At 45.7% G+C, this 27,587-nt stretch overlaps 1 protein-coding gene across 1 annotated transcript in view; it reads right to left on the bottom strand.

Annotated features, from left to right (window-relative positions):
* LOC125433579 (nitric oxide synthase 1 adaptor protein) overlaps positions 1 to 27,587 on the bottom strand; it is a 72,817-nt gene that overhangs the window by 29,817 nt on the left and 15,413 nt on the right. Inside the window, exon 2 of the mRNA XM_048498201.1 lies at positions 13,747 to 13,818. Within this exon, the coding sequence (XP_048354158.1) occupies positions 13,747 to 13,818 (72 nt within the window). The remainder of the gene's footprint in view (positions 1 to 13,746; positions 13,819 to 27,587) is intronic.

The raw sequence follows: 27,587 nt of genomic DNA, 5'->3' as shown, positions 1-27,587 counted from the left end.
ACCTTCTCGGCTATGAGAGGATGGCGATTTTTGAATATTCACAAGAGGGCAAACAAAGGATATCATGGGCAAGAGAGGCAGCCTGAAATGCCAAAAAAGCTTTCTTTGTTTTTGGTGCAATGTCATTCATTTGGAGGGGAAGGGGGGAGGCAGATGGGATTCAAATTTGTCCGGGAATCTTTAAGCTAGATTTTAAGCACCCACATACTTCTTGGCTGTGCATCTGGAAAGTATCTTGATACAGACAGAGGTGAAAGGTTACCCCACACAGCAGCAATTCCAGGCATTCCAGACAAATACCAGGGGCCTCTCTCCTTTGCAAGTTGCTGTTATATTTATTTATTTTAGTTCTTTTTTTTAACCCTGTCCCTCCTCCAAGGAGCTGAGGACAACATATGGGCTCTCCTCTCCTCCATGATCTCACAAAAACAGTGAGGCATGTTATTTTGAGTCTGATGGGCCCAAGATCACCCAGTGAGATGTTTGGCTTTTCCAACCCTGGCCAGACATTGTGACCGGAACACTGCGCTGCTCTCAGAAAAAGCTGGATGGCCCATTGAGTGAATGCGTCTAGCAGGTAACCTAACCGCTAAGGCAAAAAAAGGTGCGAAATGAATAGACTGGTACTTTCCTGTCCCTTTCAACCAAGAGCTGGCTTGCAAAAGTCTGAAGGAAAACTAGAAGTCTGGGAGACAGAGTGAGAAAAGGAACAGAGATGCTCAGATAATAATGTACATATCTGTCCATATGGACCAATTTAATAAACTCTTCAGATGAGACTGGTACAAGAATGGATACACTCGTTTCCATCTTTCAGTTATTCTAGATCAGTAGCCACGTTAGACTGTGGCAGCAAAATAAAACAGCAATCCAGTGGTACCAAGAAGGAGGAGGAGGAGGAGGAGTTGTTTGGATTTATATCCCGCCTTTCTCTCAAGGTAGCTTACAAGCTCCTTTCCTTTCCTCTCCCCACAACAGACACCTTGTAAGGTATGCGGGACTGAAAGAATTCCGAAGAACTGTGACTAGCCCAAGGTCACCCAACAGGAATGTAGGAGGGCGGAAACACATCTGGTTCACCAGATACGCCTCTGCCACTCAGGTAGACGAGTGGGGAATCAAATCCAGTTCTCCAGATTAGAATAACAATTAATCCAAACTTTTGAGTCAGATGCAGTCGGCCTAGAGAAACCTGTCACCTTTCCTGAGGTTGGGAACGGCTCCATTATCATCTGCGCACAAAACCGTACAGAGGTGCTACGCAAGATCAACTCACGTGAGCTGCGGAGGAATTCAACCTCAACCAAGCAAATCACTCCATCAGCTGGTAACATTCCTGTTATCAAAATTAAATCTTAAGTGGAAAGAGGGCGTCTTGAGAGACAGTGAATTAGACAGCAAGCCGTCTCCTAGCTCACTAATTTAAATCTAATAGGTGTCAAAGAAACTGAAGAGATAAGGAGTCTGCAGAGGAGGAGGAAGAATGACAGACGATTTCTGAGACACTCCCCTGCCCACTTCCTGACTGGATCTGGGATAAAAGATTCTTGCCCACAAAAGCCACAGTTCCCAGAAATATGTCAGTCAAGACATGTCTCATCTTACAAATCAAGCACGGAAGCTCAGATGCAAGAGAAAATATTGTGATCAAAGTTCTCCTTATAGGAGGTGCCTACTGTGACCATATTCAGCCTGTACTGCGCCAGCTGCATTGGCTCCCAGTGGAGTTCCGAATCGTCCACAAGGTATGGGTATTAACCTTGGCGCGGGCCTGGGGCCCTCGTACCTTCGGGACCGCCTTACCCCATATGTCCCTACACAGCCTCTGTGTTCCGCAGAGGCCAACTTACTGGTGGTTCCCGGCCCCTCAAAGACACGGCTGGCCTCCACCCGGGCCAGGGCTTTTATGGCCCAGGCCCCGGCCTGGTGGAACACTCTTCCTCCAACTGTCTGGGCCCTGCGGGATCTTGGAGAGTTCCGCAGGGCCTGTAAGACCGAGTTGTTCCACCGGGCCTTTGGGGATGCCAGCCGCTGATGGTGCGCGCCCTTTTTGTCTCTCCCTTTTAACATTCTGGGAGCTTGTGACATCTGGATTTACCGTCCCCCTCTCTGGGAGGGTTTTATTGATAGTTTTAATGCTGGACGCCAAGTGGTTTATGTGGAACGCTGTAATTTTATGTTTTAATGATGTTATTTAATGATATATTATTTATTTATTACTATTGCTGTTTATGTAATACTATTTTGTTGTTCACCGCCCAGAGCCCTCAGGGGATGGGGCGGTATATAAATATGATAATAAATAAATAAATAAATAAATAAATAAATAAATAAATAAATAAATAAATAAGATGCCAAAGACCCTTAAAAATGGTTATCCCAACAGCAAACATACTTCATGCATCCATCCCTCCTCCCCCCCGCACTTCCACACATATTTTATTAATGAAGCCAATATCCATAGGCTGGTCCCGCACGTGTTCATTCAGAATAGGTTCCATTATAGCAGGGCTTGCTTCCAAGTATGCATCCAGCTGCGACTTTAATTAAAGCTTGAAAAAATCAACAATGGCTCAGAGATTGGTTCTATCTTTCTTGCTGATTTACTCACCAGAACACATCGGTCAAGAAGACTAAACATGTAGAAAGAGATCCGGGTTGCAGTGTGCAGAACTTGAGAACAAGGGCCAGCAAGAAGACACAGCACAGAATTTCTGAGCTGAAGGAATGGGATTGGGCTGAAAAGGGAAGCAGTTCAGTCCCAACACAGGATACAACACAACTTTCCTTTGTTTCCATCTGCCTGGATGCCCCCTTTTACGCAAACCTGGCTTTGAAATAGATTTTATTGGGGAAGAAGTAGAAGTAAAATATCACCTACCCATCTCATCGAGTCTCTGTGGCACAGTTCATCAGGACCCCAAGAAATCAATACCAAGCACTAAAAAGCTTAGGAATCATGCCCAGCACCCTAAAAGAGGAAGAACGTGGAGGGGCATATCACCTCCCTAACCTCACCTATCAGGCATCCGTCAGTTTACCACACATGGCACTTCCTGTGGTTGCTCATTAGGGAACCCCAGAGTGATACACAAATCCACTTGCTGAGTAGCTCCCGGTGTCAGTTCTTCTATCCTTCTGTCAACCACCCACAACCACTTCCTTCCAAGATCTTGCAAGAACTTCCTTCCAAGATCTTCCAAGAACCAAGATCTCTCCCTAAGCGTTCCTGAGGACTCAGCTGGTGGGGAGCTTCTCTCTATTTCTTCTTAAAAGATGCAAAGCTGGAAAATACAAGGTGGCGGCAGATTTGTCTTCTGCTGGCTGATATACTCCCTTTCCCCCTGCACAAGTTATTAATCTGTTACAGAGGCGTACTGCCTATGGCAACATGGGGCCACCCATGTTCCTGGGTGCAAGCCTGTGGGGCGCCCAGCAGGCTCCTGCCCCCCCTCGCCCCCCCATCTGCCGCTGCCGCCACCCACTGGCTGGTCAGCCGTTGTCCCCCTCACTCACTCTTTACTTTCCATTGGAGCATTGCCCTTTTAAGAAATCATAAAGACAGGCTGCCTGAGCAGCAGCTTCCCTGAAGCCGAGTCTCAGAGCCTGCGGGGAAAGTAAAGAGTGAGTGAGGGAGACATAAGCGCTGCGCGGGGGGGGGGGGCCTGGAGGGTTTTTGGTCTCCGGGCACCATTTAGACCAGTACACCACTGATCTGTTATTAGGTTGGCCCTGGAAAGTCCCATGGAAAGATGCAGTACTGCAGTCGAAAGCTTTGGTCACAACCTGGGTTTGATTCCAACAAAAATCAATTTCGTGTAGCCAGTCCAAGAAGAAGAATAGTTGGTTTTTATACCCAGCTTTTTCTCTATCTTTAGGGAATCTCAAAGCAGTGTACAATCACGTTCCCTTCCTCTCCGCACTACAGACACCTTGTAAGGCAGGTGGGGATGAGAATTTGGAGAGAACTGTGACTAGCCCAAGGTCACCCTGCAGGTTTCATGAAGAGGACAGAGGAATCAAACCCAATTCTCCAGATTAGTGTCCATTGCTCTTGACCACTATACAGCCCTTTCCGCACAGGCGGAATAGAGCGCCCCAGAGCGCCGTCCCTGGGGGAAGCGTTTGCACAGGAGGCGCTGCTGCTTTGCGGACCAAAATGAAGCCACACGCCGCTGCTTTAAACTTCGCTCATTGAGCGAGGTTTTTGAAAAGCGGCATCTTCCCGCTGGCGCGGTGCAAACCGCACCGCTGGGAAGATGCCGCTTTTCCCCTCCATTCCCCTCACCTCTTCTTCCAGCGTCGCTCTGGAGGGCTGGAGGGACACGCCCACGCTACCCTCTAACCCCTGGAGGTCAGAGGGTAGCGTGGACGTGTCCCTCCAGCCCTCCAGAGTGACGCTGGAAGAGGTGAGTGGAGGGGACCGAAGGAGAGGCGGCTCCATGCGGAGCCACCTCTCCCGCTGGGGAGAAAGTTGGGGCTGCTCGCACGCTACGGTGCGAACAGTCCCTGAGCCTCCACTGGCATAATTTATGCCATATATTATGCCATAATTTATGCCAGTGGAGGTTCGTTTCCGTGGCTGTGCGGAAACAGCCTACCACATTGGTTGACACAGCCTTCCATCCTTCCAGGGTCGATAAAATGAGTACCCTGCTTGCTGGGGAGTAAAGTATAGATGACTGAAGAAGGCAATGGCAAACCACCCCATAAACATAGTCCGCCTATTAAATATCAAGATGTGATGTCACTGCATGGGTCAGTAATGACGTGGTGCTTGGGCAGGGGACTACCTTTACCAACTGCAGAGTACTCCAGGGAGGAGTGAGCTCCCAAAGGCACCTGGTGGGCCACTGCGAGTAGCAGAGTGCTGGACTAGATGGACTCTGGTCTGATCCAGCAGGCTCTTTCTTATGTTCTATGAGGAGCAGTCAATCCAAGTCCTGGGAGGACAGCATGGTGAAGTGCTTAACTGCGATGAACTCTAATCTGTAGTGTCGAAGGCTTTCACAGCCGGATTCAACTGGTTGTGGTGGGTTTTCCGGGCTGTGTGGCCGTGGTCTGGTAGATCTTGTTCCTAACGTTTCGCCTGCATCTGTAGCTGGCATCTTCAGAGGTGTATTGCCGAGGGAAGTCTAATCTGTAGAACTGGTTTTTTGATTGCCCACTCCACCACATGGGTGGTGGACTCCTATCTGGGGAACTGTATTTGTTTCCCTGCTTTTACACATGAAGCCTGCTGGGAGACCTTGGGCAAGTCACAGTCCTCTCAGAACTCTCTCAGCCGCACCTACCTCACAAGATGTCTGTCGTGGAGGGAGGAAGGGAAAGGAGTTTGTAAGCGGCCTTGAGTCTCCTTACATGAGAGAACGGTGGGGTACAAAATCCAAACTCTTCTCTCTTCTTAAATTTGTTGACCAAAGCAGTGATGACCCGCTAGCCGGCCTCCAACATGAACAAAAATGCACAGCCCTACCACCAACGTACTGTGTTCTTGCTAAGTGTTGGCTGATGCTCTGAAGTGCAGAGAGAGGATGAAGAAGCAGAGAAGCTGATGGCACAAGGGGAGAATGCCGTTGCTGCCTATGTCAGAACGTTCTGTAGCCAAGACCCCTGGTCCATCGGCTGGCATCAGACTGTTATTTACTGACCAGGCAGAACCTGTACTCTGCTCATCATGCTCTTTTGTGCGTAGACAAAAGAGCTATTTTCTTTTTTAAAATACTGACTCTGCCAATTAATTACTCATGCTGCCCATCCCACGGAGGAATGTGGAGGAGAGGAAATAAGATTAAAATATCCCCCACTCCAAAGCAATTGAATCTGGTGACTGAGTTGTAATGGGAATTCCTGCACACATAATTCAGTTTCAACAATCTGTATTTACTTACATATTTATATCCTGTTTTATTTCTTCCAGTGGGTACCCACAGAGGCTTACAGCGTCATTTCCTCTTCTACTGTACTCTCAGAACAACCAACCTGAGAAGCAGGTTAGGTAAGCCAGTGACTAAACGAAGATGATCCTTCCAGGGTAGAGAGGGAATTCGAACTTGGGTCTCTCTAGTCCAGGGGTAGGGAACCTGCGGCTCTCCAGATGTTCAGGAACTACAATTCCCATCAGCCTCTGTCAGCATGGCCAATTGGCCATGCTGGTAGGGGCTGATGGGAATTGTAGTTCCTGAACATCTGGAGAGCCGCAGGTTCCCTACCCCTGCTCTAGTCCTAACCTGACATCATCTCTTGCTACACAAAATCGGCTGTCGATGTAATAGGCTCTTACGACCATCTGCTAGGTTAAAAAAGAATTTGGGCAAATTGACTGATCCCATATTGTCAAATAAAGGCCAAGTATTTTTGAGATTAACTTTCATGAGAGCAACAAGGAAAATGTAAATCACTAAGCAATTTATCTTATGACAATTACAGAAACAAATTAGTTTACTCTAATTGTACAAAAACCATCAAATTGCTTTGCAATGCAATTAATTATTGTAACAAATGTTAGACAAGATCTTTGGATCTGTTGACGATTCAATAAAAGGGTTTGCTTGCTCTCTCTGAGGCTTTTACCCTGGGACGCCAGTTAAAATTTTTAATGAAACAAAGCCAAAAAAAAGTCATTGTCAGTTTTTTTAGGCAGAAGTTTTAATTACACAGCCATTCTTGCTGTTTGTGATACTCGCTGTTTTAGCAGAAGGCACTGAGAACAGGATCTGAATGGCAGCTTGGCCTGATCCACAGTGTTGTACATTTAGAGAAAAAACAGCATTCATTTGTGTCTTGCTAATGTACGAGACAGCGTGGTATAGTGGTTAAGGTACAGGACTAGGACCTGGGAAATCCAGGTTTAAATCCCCACTGGCACCATGGAAGCTTGCTGGGTGATCTTAGGTCAGTCACACATTCTCAGTTCTGACCCTGACTAGTAGTAAATATATAATATTTAGCTGCCCCTTACATAGCAACAACACTGGCTTCATGGTTTTTAATGGGGCTCACTGCTGCAGAGTCCTCTAACCACATAACATGGAAGTAATTCTGCAGGGTCCTGTACACACCACCCAGCACCACTGCAGAAACAACGTACAGTCAGACAGGTAGGGGAAGAAAGGACACATCAGCAGGTGGAGATGCAGGTGGGCTAAAAGAAAGGCATGAGTGGGGGGTCCTTGTGGGGGGCAGAGCAGGAAAAGGGGATGGACCCCTGGGCACTCTTTATACAGCCTCCCCCCAAGCCCTAAAACCTAGTACCTAAAACCTAGTATCAGTGTCCACCAATAGTTGAGGAGGGGTTGCGAGCTCTGTCTCGTGGGAAATCTTCAGCCGAGGCAGAACAGCCATCTGTCAAGAATGCTCTAGCTGTTTATTTCCAGCACTTAGCAGAGTTGGATCATTTTTATTATTATTCATCCCAAAGGAGCTTATAGCAGAGCCCTCCCTCCTCAGCTTATCCTCACAATGGCCCTTTTTGCTTTTGAAATGCTTGAAGGCAGGAAATAAAATGTTTCCTCCATGGGGTTCCGCATTGTTCTTTTCCCCCTTTTGGTTCTGAAAATATTTTATTTCCAGCTTCAAAACGTTTCCGGTGCATTCCTTTTAAAAAATTATTCTTTGGGCTGAAACATTTTCAAAATGGGTCTCACTGCTGTGCGATCACTTTCAGACGTTTTCCACACCTCTCGACTTTCTCTGAGGATCCTCCTTGGTGCCGTTTTCTCAGCTCACTCCCCGTTCCCCCTCCCCTGTTTATTTGCTCATTTCTGTGACTTATTTTAATGTTGGGGAGTAATCTTCAAGGCATCAATTATAGGAGGTATGGAGAATTGCACCATGAAGCTGGGCAGCACTGAAGCACGATTCATCCAGTGAACTTTTTAAAAGGGGGAAATTACAAAATGGTGGCCATGGATCGTTTTGAGTGGGTCAGCGTGTACAGACATCATGATAAAGGGGGATTGAAAACGTTTTCCAAACGTTTTCAGCGATTTGTGCAGAAAGGGCCAATAACAACTCTGTGAGGTAGGTGAGTCTGAGAGAGGGGACAACAGGCCCAAGGTTACCCAGCAAGTTATCCATGGCAGAGTCTGGTTCTCCAAAATCCCAGTCTGATACACCAACCACTACGCTACCCTTCCTCTCATTCGAATAAAATTTCATCAATGAACTGACCGGCATGCCGGCCTGTCAAGGAATGGAAGTCCTAGAATGGCATCATATCCCCATGGAGTTCCCTCCCCTTCCCAAACTCTGCCGTCCCCCGGCCTCATCCCCAAATCTCCAGGAATTTCTCAAACTGGAGATGACAACCCCAACTGAGGTAATAAGATATTAGATTTTGATGCAGTTTGGGCTGAACTCAACAAGAACTGGAGCCAGGTTGGAGGTATGACTGGGAAAGTCTGGTCAACCTCAAGTACAAGCAACTTCTAGTGCAACAACCAAACCAGTGTGCACAGTGTCCCCATTAGCGGTATGCCACTGTTCAGACTGGCTTGGTTGTTGCACTAGAAGCAGGCCACTGAGCCCTGCCCCCCTCCTGGCCTCCCTGCAGGTCGTCCGGGAGGCGCAGCAGGCGGCCCAGGTGGGCACCGTGGCACAGGTCAGCGTAGGAAACCAGGAACCAGCCTCTGCCATGGTGCCCATCCAAGCTGCCCCCTCCCCCTAGCCCTGCCCTCCTCCGGCCTCCCTGATGGCTCCTGTAAGTGGGACGGGGGGGGGGGGGGGGGTAGGGAGCTGGGCGCCGGGGCAAGAAGGCGATCATGCCCCCAGGTGCCATTTAGGCCTGTTATGCCCCTGAGTCTGAACTTGACTGGTCAGGGCAGAAGACCAAATGGTTAGAAGAAAGGGCAGAGCTCAAAACTGCCCCAACCTTTCATTTCTAAACTGCTCCCTGTTAATGAGGGAACCTCTTGCCAGCTGGGCCCCAGTACCTATTTCAGGTTTTATTTAGGGTGGAGATGCATTAACATTTTTTAGAGAGAGGCAATAACATATTTTTCTTCTCTAGATATTTTAGCAAGCTGATTTATTTAAAAAGAGACATTCCCAAGGAATGAAACAAAGACACTTCAAAATGAATTAATTGCTAAAGCAGAGCATTAAGAAGTCTGATTTGTCTTCACTGAGGACTGGATTTTAAAAAGTACAGAGAATGGTAAAAAATAATATGAAAAGGGGCGTGGTGTGTAAGCACTGAAACTTACAATGCAATCCTTATACCCTTCTAAGACCATAGACATCAATGGACTTAAAAGGGTGAAACTCTCATTAAGAGAGAACAGTTTACTTACAAGGTCCTTCTATATCAGAACAGGGTTTCCTAATTACATGCTCTGTGTATTGTATGATCATTATCAGCCAGTCAATGACTGATACCATAATCAGAAGAGCCGCTTCCCAGCTTAATGAAGGCAGCTGATTCTGGGCCTGATAGGTAAATTCAGGCTCAGAGATTTGCCAAGAGCAATTCTCAAGACAATCAGTGTAGTGCAGTGGTTTACAATAGCAGGCAAGACCCTAGGACATCTGGGTGACCTTGAACTAGTCTCTCTCTCTCAGCTTAATCCACATCCCAAATTTGTTATCAGAACAAAGGTGGGGGGGGGGGGGCCTGTGTAAACCAGTGGTTTTGAACCTTCCTAACCCTTTAATACAGTTCCTCATGTTGTGGTGACCCCCAACCCTAACATTGATCCGTTTTACAGATGGAGAACACTGATGCAGAGAGTCTTAGGCGACCCCTGTGAAAGGGTAGTTCGACCCCCAAAGGGGTTGCGATCCCCAGGTTGAGAACCACTGGTGTAAACAGCCCTGAGCTACTTGTTGAAAGATGGGACAAAAATGTACTAGGTAGATATATAAAGCTTAGGGCACAAAATTCCAAATTTCAGAATTGCCCAAAAATATCTTGGCTTCTGGGAATAGCTTCAGGCTGCTTTGTAGCCTGCATGGCATGAAGGGGAATGGTGGAAGGAGGGGAAAAAGTTGGCAGAAACAAGAATTGGTTTTAATACCCTGCTTTTAAGTCTCAAAGCGGCTCCCAAACTCCTTTCCCTTCCTGTCCCCACAACAGATACCTTGTGAGGCAGGCAGGGCTCAGAGAGTTCTGAGAGATCTGTGACTGGCCCAAGGTCAGCCAGCAGCCTTCATGTGCAGAACTGGGGGATCCAATTCGGTTCTCCAGATCAAAGTCCACTGCTTTTAACCACTACACCACACCGGCTGGAAATCAGATCAGGAAGTCAACAGGAAATGGACACCAAGGTCAGCAAGCCAACAGGAAACAGAAATCAAGAGAGTCCTTCCATCTTGGAAGGATAGGACTTCAAAAACTGATGTGATGTGAGATGCTGTGCTCTGAGGGATGGCCATACAGCACATTCCAAAAAGTGGTGGTGGGGGGGGTTGGTTGGTTGGTTGGTTGGTTGGTTGGTTGGTTTGGATCTGTAAGAAGTGTGGGAGCTAAACACGCTTCCTGCCCAGTGACTAAGGTCTGATTTAAACATCTAGCCAATGACCATCAACAGTCTGGTTGAGGCCAGCTGGACTTTCCTCAAGCCAGGGACCACAAGTAAATTATTGCTCGATGAATGAAGCATCGCCAGGAGACATAATGAGAGAAACTATTTCATAGGTATATTCGTCCTAAACCCGTGGTGGCGAACCTTTGGCATTCCAGATGTTATGGACTACAATTCCCATCAACCCCTGCCAGAATGGCCAATTGGGAGGCTGATGGGAATTGTAGTCCATAACATCTGGAGTGCCAAAGGTTCGCCACCACCGTTTAGGGCTCTGTATGTCATTACTAAAACTTTGAGCCCTACTCCGGCATGGAAACTTGCTGGGTGACCTTGGGCGACATTCTTACCTCACATGGGGTGGTGAAGCTAAAATGGAGAAGAGAAAGACAATATAAGCTGTTCGGGTCCCCGCTGGGGAGAAAGGTGGGTATAAGTTTTACTAGTTGAGTTTTACTGTTATGTTTTATTATTGTAAGCTACCTTGAGCCCTTATGAGGAGGGTGGCATATAAATTGAAACAAACAAACAAACAAATAAGGTGAAAAAAATTAGAGGCAGAAAGGGAACAAAAAACTTTTTACCTCAGACAGGATAAAACCAGAGGCCTCCATTTCCTTCCCTATCCTGCAACAAGTTTGGCTGATGGGCAGTGGTCCCTCTAATCCAGTGTTTCCCAACATTGTTGACGTCACGGTACCCTTGACCTCACTCTTCATATCTCACGGTACCTATGCCATCCCCCCCACCTTCCCCTCCCAGTGCCCCGGCTTGCCACCCCCACCACCTTCTCCTCCCAGGGTGGAAGCACTGTGGGGTGGAAGTGGCTGCTGACCTTGCGGCAGGTCCTGCCCCCTGGACCAGCTCCATGTCCTTGCTGGCACCAGTGGAAGACACCGCAACAGTGAGGGGGGCTGGTAGCGTTGCCGCTGTTCCCCCGGGACATGCTCACGGCACCCCAGGGTACCACGGAACCCTGGTTGGGAATCACTGCTCTAGTCATTTCCTGCCACTGCGCGGAAGTTCCCTATCACTGAGTAGAGCGGAGCCGCCTGGAAGAGCTCCCCCTGCTGGGTGGTCGCCAAATCTGCGTGGCACCAATACGGTGACTGTGTGGCCATGCACCTGCACGGCGTACAGAGAATGCTGCTGATAGGAATCAAAGCCCCCCCCCCTTTGTACTCCTGACCCTGCGCCCCACTCAAACTTCCAGAAACCTTTCTCTACTTCTCACAAGTGAGAGAAGATAGGTTGGGGAAAACAGAGCATAGCGCCTGCACAAATTTATCAACAGGCCAAGTATAAAGATAGTTCCACTTTTCCCTTTTCATACGTTATAAATATAATGTTATTTCACAGCCAAGTCACGTATCCAACACGCAGTTGAGTCATAAATATTCTTAAGATATATGTTTCGGCGTGGGCTGTTAAAGTCAGGCTTGGCCCTATTAAAGGACTCCAGGCAAACATGTTGGCTTCTTTCAGAAATGAGGAGCCCGATTTATGGTGCTGATTTCATTCCATTTTTTAAAATCCTTTCCTTCCTTCAATGAGATCAGGGGAGCATGTATGGCTCTTCCTCCCCTGCCACAATGCTGTGACGTTTCCTGTTTTATCCTTGCCCCAACGCTGTGAGGCCTAACGGTGGGGTGGGGGAACCTGACTTTAATCTGCTAGCTCTAGAAGTGGTCTAGAACCCATCATGAAAGAACCTTTTCCCTTTTGCAGTGCCAATGATGTGTGGCTAGCCTTTGATTCATGAATGCAGCCACCCATCCCTTCTTTTGAACAAAGTGCAAAGTGCAAAAGAAATTGTTTGGTACTTTAAAAAAGAACAAGATAAACATGGCAGCGATCGTAGCAGGAAAAGAAAATAAAGCAGGTTGTTTTTATGTACAGCTGAATGCAGCAACGAATTGGATGACCTCGTGGCCAAGAACTACGGAAAATACTTGGGACTCCCGTCGTCGTCGTCTACTACTACTACTACTACTACTACTACTACTACTACTACTATTATTTTATTATTTATTAGATTTAATATACTGCCCTATCCCCGGAGGGCTCAGAAAATTTGTGTGATGCCACCTCTCTTCTTTCTCTCAAAGACTTCATCCACCCACCCCTTCTATGAAATCTGTGTTTTCACCTCCAGTAAAAATGCAACCAAGCCCCCCTCTTCTGCTGTTTAGTCCTATCTTCACCACCCACACAGCTCTCCATTACTGCTCCTTCATAATTATTTGAACTAATAATAAAATGGGTGGCTCGTGCCAATTGGAAAAGCCGGGGGGGGGGGACATGGGGGCGAGGAACAAAACAAAAGAGGTCTCATAAGGGCACAGAAAAAACCCGGAAGGGACAGAATTTTGAGCATTTGGTTGTGAGTAAAAGAGGGTGGGGAATCAAAGGGAAATCAGTCTGCTCAAGCCCCTAAGAATTTGCAGAATTCAACAAGGGGAGATTGGATGCATGTATAGGGGGGGAAAGACTTCCAAATCATGCTGTTCTTCTGCTCCACAATTCATTGTGAGTCCCCAGCTTGTATATATTTAAAGGGGAAAGACAGAGATGGAAATGTAAAGGGAAAAAAACAGATTGCTGTGGGCATTCCAGGCTGTGTGGCCAAGGTCTGGTAGATCTTATTCCTAACGTTTCACCTGCATCTGTGGTTGGCATCTTCAGAGGGGTATCACAGAGAGACGTTTGATTTGTGTATCTGTGATATACCTCTGAAGATGCCAGCCACAAATGCAGGTGAAACGTTAGGAACAAGATCTACCAGACCACGGCCACACAGCCCGGAAAGCCCACCACAACCAGTTGAGTCCAGCCGTTAAAGCCTTCGACAATACATCGGGGAAAAACAGAGACAGACACACACACACTCTCACTGTGACAGACACAGAGAATCATATGCCCCCACCCATCAACCCTATATCTTCAGGACACAACTAGGGCCTCCAGCCACTAAGTGGGACATGGGGATCCCATGGAATTACAGCTCATCTCCAACCTACAGAGGTCAGCTGCTTTGAAAGGTGGACTCAGTGACACTGTGCCCCACTGAGGTCCTTGTTCTCCCCAGAATCCACCCCCAAATCTCTAGAGTTTTCCTACCCGGGTCTGGCAACGCTCCCTCCACTCACCCACCAGTGGCCAGGGAGGACCCGGCAACCTGAGACAAAACAGAGAGCCACAACAGTACTGTGTCACTACTTGCCCTGATACGCCGCATAGCGGTCACGATCTCCACTCTGCTAGTTGGCCGGGGCACATCTAGGCTGCCAATATACTGAAAAAGAAAAGGGGGGAGGGGAGGAAGAGAGGTTATGTTGTAAACATTCGCGATGGAACAAAGTCAAGCTTTCCTAGGAAATCAGCCTTCCGGGCAGTTTCCTCCTCTGTTGAACTTCTCTTATTCTTCTTGCTCCCGTTGTGCCCAGAGTAAAAATACTGACTCAATTAAGAATCCCATTTCATGCATTTGAGAAAGTGGGGCTTTGGCCCTGGAAACCTTCAATCGCAATGCATTTGTTAACCTTTAAGAAAATGCCACAAGTTGTTGTTCATGCGCTTAATCTAAGAAAGGCAGGAAAATGTGACCACCTCTATTACTGATACATATCAAGATCAGGCCGCTCCCGTGTCAGCAAGCAAACATTCAACCCAAAGGTTCTGTAATATATAATATTTCTATATTTCTATATTTTTACATTGCTTTTAAACTACTGTATTATGTTTTAATTATTTTGTAAGCTGCCTCGAGCCCTGTGGGGGATTGGCGGGACAAAAATGGAATAAATAAGTAAATAAATAATTGGGTGGCCACTTATGAATTATGATGCATCTGAATCACAAATGGCTGCCACAGGAGACAGCGGCAACTACAAAATGGCGGCTGCAAGAGGTGAAGCCAACCACATAATATCAGGGAGTGATGTTATGTATAACTCTAATGGGCACCCTTGAACATTTCAAGCAGAAGCTCTGTTTAAGAGGATAGCTCTTTATCTGCACAGTCAATCAGCGGCCCTTCTGGGGAAAAATCCCACCTAGTCCTTCTTACTTTCTGAAAGAACTTAGCAGGCGTCAGGAAAGGTGTTAGCCGGAGCCATGGCATACACCGGCACCACCGCACCGATGGGCACCATGTTGGGGATACTTGGTTTAAGTTAAAAATTATTACATGTAACTCTTGAAGACTAACTTTTGAAACAAAGCCGGGACTTTTAAAAATGAGTTTTGAGTGATCTATAAGAACAATGGAGCCCCAAGGCTTAAAGTGAGGGTTTTGGTTGGACATTATCACCCAAAGCTATGCAGAGTCTAGAGGACCAAAGTTTGTCCTTTATCTTTCTGCTAAAGACTCCTTTCTTGGCCCAGCAAGAAAGTAACATGCAAACAGACACAACAGTAATGACTGTCTATCGTTGTACAGTGGAACCTCGGTGTTCGCTGGTAATCCGTCCGGCGACGGCCGGCGAACACCGAAAACGGCGTACTCCGAGGTACACCATTTGCATACGCGCAACGGCATTTGCTTCGGCTTCCGACGACTTCCGAGTGCAGAAGTCGCCTCCTGGCGATCGGCGATCTCCGAAATCGGCGATCACCGAAGGCATCGATTCCCGAGGTACCACTGTATATAAATCAAGTATGCAATTCCCAGCACTATTCAAATTAAAGAATTCTTCAGGAGGAAAAATTATCTTTAAAGAAGTTCACAAGCATGTTGTTTATGATCAAGAATTTCTTTATATGTTTAAAATCAGCATTTACACAAAAATACGAAGGATCTTGGTTTCATACTATAACGTGTTCTGCATGAGTTTTGGCCTGTAATTCTTTCAAAGAATCAACAAACTCATAAACATCACAAAAGTCAATCATCAGATTCACTCAAATAATATATACACTTTGAAAAATGGAATAATTAAACCCGACAAGATGCCACTTGAACAGCTTTATCTCATTCTTACTTAAACAATGATTTTCTGTTGATTCTTTGGATACCTTCTGTGGAAGGTATGGACATGCGGATTCCAGATAAAGGGAATATAGCGTCCCACGCATACACTTTTGCATTCCTGACCTCATTTTTCCACAGATCCACGGCAAGTCAAAAAGCCTGCTACTAATTGGTTTTCTCCATGCATTCCATTTGGGTTAGACCTAAGAATTGCCTCTTGCATCTCTCATCACTTACATAATCCCGCTATTAATGCCACTTCAACCATCTTAAAAAAAGGCATCAGCTAACTCTTTCCCAAACAATGTAAGATTTCCACTGAGTTCTGTTATGTTAGGTTGGTGTTAAGTCTCGGAACCTTAAGCCAAGAAACAGACCCTGAGGTACTGATCAGGATTGTTTATTGTTGAGGCATCAGAGCACCCAAGCTTCGTAAAGCCAGTTCTGACCAACCTGGTCTTTGCCATCCCCTTCATTTCCCGTTGTAACCCTTCCCCTCCTGTTTTCTCAAGAAGTTGTGAAAGACAGAAAAACAGTCCCTGGAGCAGAGATGCCTCAAGATCGGCAGTAGATCCACCTGGCTTCCTGTCCCATGAGATAAGAGACACAATTTTTTTCTCTCATGGGACCAGAGAGCCAGGGAAAGCCTAGTTATATACAAAGTGTGTGAAGCCAAAAAGTAAGGCTCAAAGAAAGAATGCCCCAAATAGCGATGGTTAGGTATAGCGGGTTGGTTACTTATATCTTTTAGCAGCATTAGTTTGTTTTAAACTCAGGAAGGCATCTCAATCGCACAGATACTATCCCCCTGACTACTGGTGAGCAGCATTTCTGTTTTGAAAGCAACTGAAAAAAACAGAGAGAAAAGAAAAAAATATTTAGATGAATTCGTGTGAGGTTACTTAGGAACTAGGCTCTGAGAACTCAGCAATTTATTTTAGGGATACAGCTTTGATGGAATAATCTTCCTCCCACAGTAAGCAGGCTGCGCTTTCAGCGGAAGGGGATGGCGGTAATCGTTTGCTTATTTCTGTATTGTGAAAGTCAATCCTCTTCAACACCCAGGCCAACCAAGCCCAAAGAAAACGGTGCATTTAAAAAGGTGCATTTGTTTTAAAGGTTGAATGTTTTTCCTCTTCATTTATAGCAAGTTTCTCGAAGAGGGCTTAGTTTAAAATTCAATCAGAGCTGAATCCATACACAATAATAGATCACATTTTATCCTTCAAAGCTGAATCTGTGACTTTCTATCACACATATGAAATTGAAGGCATAGGAAACTGTAAGTCGTGTATTATTTCAAACCTGATGTCAGAACTGGGCCTAGTTGATTATTTGCCCATCAATGAGAGCCACCGATGAGCCGCTACTGTGAAATAATTATGGGGTTTTTTCCTCCACATCACAGTAAAGTAGAAAATGGCAGTTTTATTACTTTATGGTGATGGATGCTAAGCTCTCACCAAGGCATCAAATTGCCACATTAACGACAATCGGGAGGGAAGGTCACATGGTATACCCCAAACTTGTCAAATCTTGGAAACGAAGCAGGGTCATTATGCAGAGGCAAATTGCCTCTGCTTCTCGCTTGCCTTGAAAGCCCCTTGCTGGGGTCACCAGAAGTTGGCTGCTACTTAATGGAACTTTACGCGTGCACACGACACACACATCCCCTCTCTTTGTCAAGGGCCAATCGGTGGACATCACAGAATTTTTTTGGAAATTTCTGCACGTCACAGATGCAACAGGAAAAAGATCCTGCAAGCACTGTTTTGGGAAAGGTGATAGAAAAGTAGGGACCGTTGGTGTATAATCTTTTGTAGTCAATACTGTGATAATGCTGCCAAAGGACTGAAAGAATTGCACTAGAACATAAGAACATAAGAACTAGCCTGCTGGATCAGACCAGAGTCCATCTAGTCCAGCACTCTGCTACTTGCAGTGGCCCATCAGGTGCCTTTGGGAGCTCACGTGCAGGATGTGAAAGCAATGGCCTTCTTCTGCTGCTGCTGCTCCCGAACACCTGGTCTGCTAAGGCATTTGCAATCTGAGATCAAGGAGGATCAAGATTGGTAGCCATAGATCGACTTCTCCTCCATAAATCTGTCCAAGCCCCTTTTAAAACTATCCAGGTTAGTGGCCATCACCACCTCCTGTGGCAGCATATTCCAAACACCAATCGCACGTTGCGTGAAGAAGTGTTTCCTTTTATTAGTCCTAATTCTTCCCCCCAGCATTTTCAATGGATGCCCCCTGGTTCTAGTATTGTGAGAAAGAGAGAAAAATTTCTCTCTGTCAACATTTTCTACCCCGTGCATAATTTTATAGACTTCAATCATGTTCCCCCTCAGCCGTCTCCTCTCCAAACTAAAGAGTCCCAAACGCCGCAGCCTCTCCTCATAAGGAAGGTGCTCCAATCCCTCAATCATCCTCGTTGCCCTTGACAAAAGTGACACGCCACAACATTTTGGGTGGCACGCCAGCATTAACACCCGACAATAACTATTCTTCCTGAGTAATTTTTTGTAATTATTTGATGTTTCTTTATATAATACATAGCCCACACATGATTGGCTTGCCTTATTAAAATTAATTAATTAATTAACATGTAAAGAATTTTTCTTTTTTTGTTCGGGGGAGGGGTAACACACTAGCAGGGTAAAGTTCGGCATTTTCTGCATTTTTGTGACGCCAAGCCCAAAAGATTCGCTATCCCTGATGTAGACAAAATTCTCCAGACATTAGTTGGACCTTGTTCTACCCACAAGTAGAATCTTGTCCTGATGCATCATACAGACCCTTCTGGCCAGGCAAGTTTGGGTAATATTATATCACATTTATTTGATGTTTTTTTCTGGAACAATAATGCTACGTTTATGCCACAACACAAACCGTGCATAGGTCAGCAATAAGAACAATGTAAATATCTAAGGTGCTGTGGGTTTTCCAGGTTGTATGGCCGTGTTCCAGTAGCATTTTCTCCTGACGGTTCGTCTGTGGCTGGCATCTCCAGGCGAAATGTCAGGAGAAAATGTTATTGGAACACAGCCATACAACCCGGAAAACCCACAACACCCTAGTGCCGTGGTGGCGAACCTTTGGCACGCCAGATGTTATGGACTACAATTCCCATCAGCCCCTGCCAGCATGGCAAACTGGCCATGCTGGCAGGGGCTAATGGGAATTGTAGTCCATAACATCTGGCGTGCCAAAGGTTCGCCACCACTGCTAGTGATTCCGGTTGTGAAAGCCTTCGACAATGCAATGTAAATATCGTCCATTATTCAAAGGTACATAATATAGAAAAGTCTGTACATACAACCATTGTGTTTCGTATGGATGCAATTTTTGGTTATATATAACCTCATAGGTAATCAAAGTTATTGAAACTATAAATAGGTATAACAACCTTAAAGCAAATGAAACATAAACATCTATCCTTAAATTACCCTGTTTCCCCTAATATAAGACATCCCCGAAAAATAAGACATAGTAGAGGTTTTGCTGAAGTGCAAAATATAAGGCATCCCCCGAAAGTAAGACATAGCACATCTTTGGGAGCAAAAATTAATATAAGACACTGTCTTATATTCGGGGAAACACGGTAGTACATATATACATATGGAGCTCAGTCTTATACAATAATATAACAGCAACTTCTCAAGACATTCTGCATATTTGTGAACATAGAAGGTTTGTGACGCTAAATACAAGTTTGAGAAGTTGTTTGCAAGAGACAATAACTGATGGACCAACTCAGTCCACGGAGAAGCCACTAAAGTTGGAGGAAAACAACTAAGTCTAGATTAGTGGTTCTCAACCTTCCTAATGCCGCGACCCTTTAATACAGTTCCTCGTGTTGTGGTGACCCCCAACCCTAACATTTATCCATTTTACAGATGGAGAACACTGATGCAGAGAGTCTTAGGCGAAAGGGTCATTCAAGCCCCCCAAAGGGGTCACGACCCACAGGTTGAGAACCTCTGGTCTAGAGGAAGGTTTCAAACTTTGGTTAGTGAGGAGCTACAATCCATTCAAAAGTTTTTACTATAGTGTCTCTCAGTGACCCTCAATGAAGGCACAAATCTCCCTTGTGTTGCATTAAAGTCCTGCCACGTGATAAATGCGTATGCTCTTTTTTTGTCACCATAAACGTAAATTTTCACATCTGAAATGGCAGATGAATGAATTTTTGAACTGAATGCTACCTGCACTGGCTCCAATACTGAGTTAAAACTAAACTTTTTTTAAAAAAAGCAATAACAGTATTATGAGAAATTGGGGAAAGGCAGTTAGGTAAGGATTAGAGGTTAGCTGGTTTTGGGTGGTGATGGCAAACCTTATATCTATTTATACACTAAAATACCTCTGTCATGGTTGTGCAAAGTGTTGTCAAATTGCAACAGACATATGGTGATCTTTTAGGCTTTTCAAAGCAAGAGATTAGCAGAGGTGGCTTGTTAATGCCCAATTTGGTGTAGCAACCCTAGATTTCTTAATGGTCTCCCATACAACTAGCATTAATTAGATTATGAGAGAAAAAATTGGAATTAGGCTTTGTTGTACTAGATAAGCTGGTCATTAAAAAGTCTGGCCTCCAACTTCTTTTCAGCAGCTTTAGAAGGCAATTTTATTTACATGTTGTTCGCTGCGTTGTTTTAAGTGGGGAAAGAGAGCCAGTCTGGTATAGTGGTTAAGAGCAGGTGGATTCCAATCTGGAGAACCGGGTTTGATTCCCCACTCCTCCACCTGAGTGGCAAAAGCTTATCTGGTTCACCAGATGTGTTTCCGCACTCCTACATTCCTGCTGGGTGACCGTGGGCTAGTCATAGTTCTCTCAGAACTCTCTTAGCCCCTTCTACCTCTCAAGGTGTCTACTGAGGGGAGAGGAAGGGAAAGGAGCTTGTAAGCCACCTTGAGTCTCCTTATAGGAGAGAAAGGTGGGATATAAATCCAAACTCCCCCTCCTCTTCTTCTAAAAATATTCTCTCTCTCTCTAAGATGTTTGTGGTTATATATATGGAACTGTCTGTTTTGTGTGAATTTTGTTTCTTTTTTCTCTATGCATGTGTGTGTGTGTGTGCTGTTTTTGTACTGTAATTGCCTATAGCTACATGCATTAAATAATAACTGACAGACACAGCGAGAGATCTGACTGACAATGTATTGTTGTAATGTGACTAAACCAGAAAGAAGTACTTGGGGTAGGAAGCCGCACTTGACTGGAAGGATTCATTAATCTCCAAGATCAGTAGCAAAGCTAACTATACTAACATGATCCTCCTCTATATACCAATAATATATGCAGATGACAAAAGGTAAGGGACAGTGAATTTACTGATCTAGGGCTTTGAGCAATGGTAGGCCCATTTCCGCACACGCAAAATAATGCATTTTCAAACCACTTTTCACAACTGTTTGCAAGTGGATTTGGCCATTCCGCACAGCTTCAAAGAGCACTGAAAGCAGTTTGAAAGTGCATCATTCTGCATGTGCGGAATGAGCCGTAGTGTTGCTGAAGGTGAACAGAGTATGAATACCTATATGGAGATTGCAACAGGTTGGAAATCTGACAAAGGTCTCACAATAGAATGTTGGGAAGACAAAATCAGAGAATATGCTACTACTAGCAGCAAAGCCCATTGCGGGGGAGATGCAAAGGGCCGAAGAGGAAGCATCTCCCCGTGCAATGGGCTTTAATGGGACTGCAATGTCCCCTGCCCCCTCCCACTCCCAGTGTGATTGGGGTACGTTGGAAGATGAGGATACGGTTAGGGTGAGAGGAGTGACTTGGGTGAGGGTGGGCAGCAAGATGGGGGTTGGGCTGGAAGAGGATGGAACCAAGTGGCTTGGGATGGCAGGAGGGTTGAAAGGGGAGGCTTTGGTGGGGAAGGGAGGAAAGGTGAGGGTTCTAGTAGGACAGGGTGGCAAGGTAAGCCTTGGGTGGGGGGAGGGGGCAAGGGGTGGGAAAAAGTGACAAGGTATGGTTAGGGGTGGTGGGAGGATGGCAAGGGGCGGATCAGAATGCGGGAGTGTGGCTAAGGATGGGGGAAGTTGAGAATGGGTGGCTAGGGGTGGGGAAGGGTGGCAAGGTGTGGCTAGTGGGGGAGGGGGAGACAGGGAGGTTTTGCTGGGCCCATGGAGGCCCGGTTGGGGAGTCCTGTGGGCAGGGGGAAGGGTCTCACCAGCCCGTGGAGGGCACAACTAGGGTGTCCTGGGACGGGGGGAAGGGAAGAGTCTTGCCTGACCGTGGTGGGCCTGGCTGGGGAAGGCTTTGCCAGGCTGCGGAGAGTCCTGCACCATAATTGGCTAAGGCAGCAGTTTTCAACCTGTGGGTCATGATCCCTTTGGGGGTCGAACGACCCTTTCACAGGGGTCGCCTCTCTGCATTAGTGTCTCCATCTGTAAAATGGATAAATGTTAGGGTTGGGGGCAGTGGTGGGATCCAAAAATTTTAATAACCAGTTCCGATGGTGGTGGGATTCAAACAGTGGCGGCGGCGCACACACGCACCTCCAGTCCCTATTGGGCAGGGAGGTTGCTTTAGTAACCCCTCCTCGGCACTCAGAAAAAATTAGTAACCACTTCTAGAGAAGTGGTGAGAACTGGTTGGATCCCACCTCTGGTTGGGGGACACCACAACATGAGGAACTGTATTAAAGGGTCGCGGTAGGTTGAGAACCACTGGGCTAAGGGTTCGTCATCAGACATTCGAACCCTTAGTCAATGATGTATTGTGAGATGGACAAACTAACTAATCTTGTAAATAGATGAATTAGATGAGAAATCGGGTCTTTTAATTTTTATACCAATCTGAACTGACTATGAAAAAACAAAACAACTCGAACACTGAAAATCAAGAATGTCTAAGATATAATAATTGGACTAGTAAACATGCCCAGGAGTAAACAAATGATAAAGATTCCAAGACCATATAACATCTCTCTAATTAACAGAAAATGTTATATTCGGATCCATTATGTAATATGTACTTAATATAACGATGGGTAAATATCTCTTTCGATATAATCGTAACTATTTTCTATTACTTCCATTTGCTTTTTTCAGTTCTGTTTAATAGATGTTGAAAAACAATTTTAAAAATTAACAAAAGAATGCCTATCTGGAGGTAAAGGGAAGTTTGCTAAAAAATTTCCAAGCAAGTAGCAGACCAAACAATCAAATGACAGCCTTAGTTTAATCTAGACAGAGCATCTTTTGTCTTTATTCCAGGGGTGTGTATTAAGGGCTGGGGACACAACGTGTAATTATGAAACATATGCAAATAACCCATTCATAAAAAAAAAAACAGGGCAAGCAATGAAATGCAAAATTTATGCAAAGCTAATTCCTCAGCTGCATAATGACAAAAACTTCTGAGAGATGCCTCGTCTGGGTACAATGGGGGAAAAACTGCCTCGATAGCAATAACCCTGGGACACGCTTTGGTCACAGGATATGCCAAGAACTGGAAAATGGATGTTCCACTGCAATTTTTAGGTTTCTGTCAAATTAGTGACTTGCTGAATCATTCCTTCTCATTACTTCAATCATCTTCTATGCCCCGGGCAAAGCAGCTTAAAAATTCCCCCGATGCATAAATCATAATGTTAAAATGAAGGAAGACGAGGCTAGGGCATCGGATACGTGACCTACATTGGCCGTCTCTGACTCATCCAGCCCCCGGCCAGCGAGAAATCCATCGCTGTGAGGTTATTTGTTTAATACGGTAATTTCAAGAGCTCCGGCTGGCATATACCGTTCGTAATGGATGCTCTTACTAATTAAAAAAAATGAAGTTATTATTCCACAAAGAAGCCGGCGATCGTCACCTGCAACCTTCTTTGTCAGAGGGCAAATGGAAATAAGCGCCGGTGCTCCCATTAGAAATTAAAGCAAGTGCGCCAAAGAACACTGAAAGAGGGGGCTCCAGCAGCCGCCCATCTGCATCTATTCATCTCTCGCTTTAACAATCCATGCAAAATTATTTCTTAATTCTTTTCTGAAGGCTTGCACAAAAGCTGCTTAAAGCTGCGATTACAGCCGAGGGAATCAATGGCCAACCAATATATTCCTCACCAGATGAAAGAGAACGACTGGAAAGGATTTAGCATTCTGGCAACGGACCCAGGGCGCCCATATTTGGAAGCATCCAGAGTGTAGCTGGATTGCAGAGACAACGCCAGACCAGGTTTGCATTCGGTTGCGGATCCCATGGCACATTGTTCAGGGGATTTGTAGATCTCCAACGGGGCCACAGCTCTGCGGGCAGAACACCTGGCTGGCAGGTGCCAGGTTCCACAATCAGTCATTGGCATCTTTAGTTTTTTAAAAGATGATCTGCTGCTAGCCAGAGGAAATAACAGTGACCTGGATAGTCCAAGGATCCGACTCAGTAAAAGGGAGCTTTGTGCATTCATGTGAGAGGGTCTTGATTCATTCAGACTATGGCTGTGGTCCAAGAGATGGGTGGTATTCACTTCCCATCACCCCCAGGAAACTGTTATCTGAGGGGAAACTTACAAGCACAATGGGAAAGTTTCACCGCCCCGACTTTCCCCATCTGTTAATTATTAGTTTAAAGAAATCACATCTAGCTGGCCTCTGCAACCTCCGAATCAAATGTGAGAATGGCTCATAACTACACTTTTAAAAAAACAGATGCAGAAAGAAAACTCTTTCAGGAAGAATCCGTCTTCTCTGCAAGTGTGTTTGCCAAAAGAACAGATGTTTACGAACCATGGCGGGACCTTGGATATGAATGTGATAAACGTTTCTGCGAGCACTTGAGTTACCTGGGCACACTGGCAGGATTACAGGTTTCCAACTCCCTACTAAGCTTATGCTAGGTAGCAACTGGTGGGATTGTAATACACCAGGGGTCGGGAACCCGCGGCTCGCGAGCCGCATGCAGCTCTTTCCACCGCTGTTCTGCGGCTCCATGAGCCGAGCCGCCAGCCGCATCTTCGCCCGCCCTGCAGGCAGCAGGGCGGGCGCATCCCTTGCCCACGGCCAGTAGGCTGCGCTGCGGGCTTTGCCTCCTGCCCATTCCGCTGGTTGCCTCCCGCCGGCCCGGGTGGGTGAGCAGGGGGGAGCGAGCAAGTGGGCGGGGGAGTGGACGGGGGGCGTGCGAGCGAGAGGGGGGGTAAACGGGGGGGGGGTGAGCCAAATGGCTCTTTGAGGGAAAAAGGTTCCCGACCCCTGTAATACACGAATGCCTTGGTGAAGAACTCACGGAACAGTCATACCTACTCAAGTTCTGTAGGAACAAGAATACACAGAGCCAAAAACGCAGACAGCGGCTGGAATGCTTGCAAAGGAGCCCTTTTTTAAAGCTCTTTGATAACTTTTTTTAAAAATGGCAAAATATTGACTGAATTCAAAAGAGCCAGATATCAGGCAGTCAAGGAATCTCAAGGGTCTACAAGAACCTTAGAACTACCAGAACTCTGGAAAATTGTGGGAACTCTAAAAAACTAAAGTCCTTGGCATGTCCTCTGATCAAAATGAATCTATTTTCTCCATGACACATAAGAAGAAAAAACCTGCATGCCCCTTCAAAGGATCATCTGTCCAATGATACTAAAAAAAATGGACTATGGAGAGTGGAGGGTCTTTACATTTCACTAGAACCACTACAGTTCCCAGGAGACCTTGGGGCTCACAAGGTCTCCTGAGAAGTATAGTTCCCATCAGGCCGTTTTTAAGCCTGAACTGTGAATACGCCTTTTTTTCAGCCTGAAAAAGTTCGAGGAAAAGGAAAGGAATTAAGGTAAGTGTAAAAGGGGGGGAAGTGAGGGTGCCGCTGGGGGTGGGGCGGAAAAAACAGACTGTGCACTGGGCGCAGTTTGGCCCAGCTACACCTCTGATAGATAGTAAATGAGATCATGGGTTGAGAAGAACCAAAATGTTTAAATTTTAATTAATTTTTTTTAATGTTTATTCAAGAAGTACCAAAGTTACCTGAATAATATGGCTGATTAAATTGACATTTGTAATACTGGTAGAACTTCTTGTTGCTGTAATTAAAGAAGATGGTAATCCTTGCAGTTCACTCCCCTAATTACATTTCAAATAGCCAGTTTCCATTGATCTCAGCCTCCACCCCGAGTTTAGCATTTACAGAGCTCAGCTTGCTCTGCTCCCAAGTTGTCTTTCTTCTCAGACTTTTCCTTGGCTGTCCTGGATACTGAAGACAATGGGACCACTTCCAATGCTTGGTCAGGACCATTCTCAGAAGCAACCAGAACTATGATGTCAAAACGCTCTTTCTGGAAGGTTCTATCGCCACCTCAGCTGCCCATTTTCAGACTCCTCCCTCTTCAGCCTCCCTCTTCTTTTCAATCTCAATGCCAGAAAGCAGGCTTCTTTCTTCAGATAACTCATATCTTGCTGATCCTTGTCTTTTCCAATTACAGCAAGTTATTCCAATTAAAAAACTGCTTACATCCAGCATGAGGGCCTTGTGAGGTCTCCCCAAGATTCCCTAAGCATCCCAGATCTTTCCTTTCCCCAAGCAGTCATTTCCATACCCAGGAAAGATTTATTCCCAGAGATATAGGATCTTTGGAAAGTAATATCTGTGGGGGTTGAAAGGCTGTGGTGGAGAGGCAATAGGAGCAAATTCACTTCTCTTTTCTGCCAGCAGACGTCCAATTCATACACCAGGCAGAAAATCCACTCTCCTGTTCTTTGGTTATCTTGCACTTCCCAGATTAATAGCCTACCTTTTCCTCCCATGCCAAAGTTTACAACAATACAGAAGAGAAAAGTTGTGTCCATTCAAAGATATTTTAGATCAGAACACAGCAAGAAACAAAATTCACCATTAAACGGAAGTCGGCCATTCTGTGACACTGTATGCATCTTTTTTAAACAGTTACCTTGGTTTGAATATTATGCTGTTACTTTCAGTTAATTTTTCATAGGTTTGGTTTCATTATATTCTTGTTGCTCTTGGGTGTTTTTTATTGGAAGGGAAGGGTAAAAACCTTTCAAATAAATTAGCTGAACAAGTCTTTGGCTTCAATGGAGCTGACAGGATGGGAAACCTGGGACACTTACTGAGGAAAAGTAAAAAAACCCAACAGCACGCTACACAAACCAAAGTACAATGGAAGAAGAAGAGGAGTCTGGATTTATAACCTGCCCTTCTCTCCTGTAAGGAGTCTCAAAGTGGCTTACAATCACCTTTCCCTTCCTCTCCCCGCAATAGACATCTTGAGAGGTAGGTGGAGCTGAGAGAGCTCCAAAGAACTGTGAGTAGCCCTGGTCACTCGGCAGGCTTCATGAGCAGGAGCGGGGAAACAAATCCAGTTCACCAGATAAGTCTGCTGCTCATGTAGAGAAGTGGGGAATCAAATCTGGTTCTTCAGATCAGAGTGCACCTGCTGCTAACTACTAGAATTGCCCCACTCTGACTTTTCAAAAGGAAGATTTATGTACAGAGTACAGACCTTTCCAGAAGGCTCTGTTGCACTGACTCAGCCGTTCGTTCATCATCCTCCCTCATCCCCACCACATAAGGCAAAGTCCTGCAAAGGCAACGACAGAAAGGCATTGCCTATCTGTTTTGTACTGCAAAATCTGAAAAGAACCTGAACCTATATGAGCTTAAGATCTTAGAATCTTCATCTTGAAAACATAACTTTATTTGTGAAAAAAAACAGCCTGTCTTTCACACACAAAAATGATGTATGTGGGGTCTAAATGAGGAGGCTGAAAAGAAGCTTGATGCTCTCCTAACTCAATGGCTGAACACTTGGAGAAAAATAGCAGGGAATCGAATAGGTCCCATGTTTCCCAAGCCTCCCCATCCCCCGCCACTAGCTCTGTCAGTGAGTGGCATCTAATGTCATGTAGATACTAGCACAAAGTAGGGATCAGAGATTACTGCGTTGGCGGGAGGAAGCAAGCACAGTTCACACCCTTCAATCATAGGCGTAACACACAGTTGCTCTGGTGGTAGATGAATACTGAGCCACAGCTAGTAGCAGAGGGGACAAATTTCCCCCCTCAAAAACAGCATGCGTCATAAACCAGTTTCATTCCTTGCTGGGGAGGGAGAAGCACAAACTCAGCCCACCTTTGGC

The sequence above is a fragment of the Sphaerodactylus townsendi genome, linkage group LG05 (genome assembly GCF_021028975.2).
Source record: "Sphaerodactylus townsendi isolate TG3544 linkage group LG05, MPM_Stown_v2.3, whole genome shotgun sequence".
Classification (NCBI taxonomy): domain Eukaryota; kingdom Metazoa; phylum Chordata; class Lepidosauria; order Squamata; family Sphaerodactylidae; genus Sphaerodactylus; species Sphaerodactylus townsendi.
The sequence above is the reverse complement of the archived record's forward strand: the minus strand, read 5'-3'. Positions and strand labels throughout refer to the sequence as shown.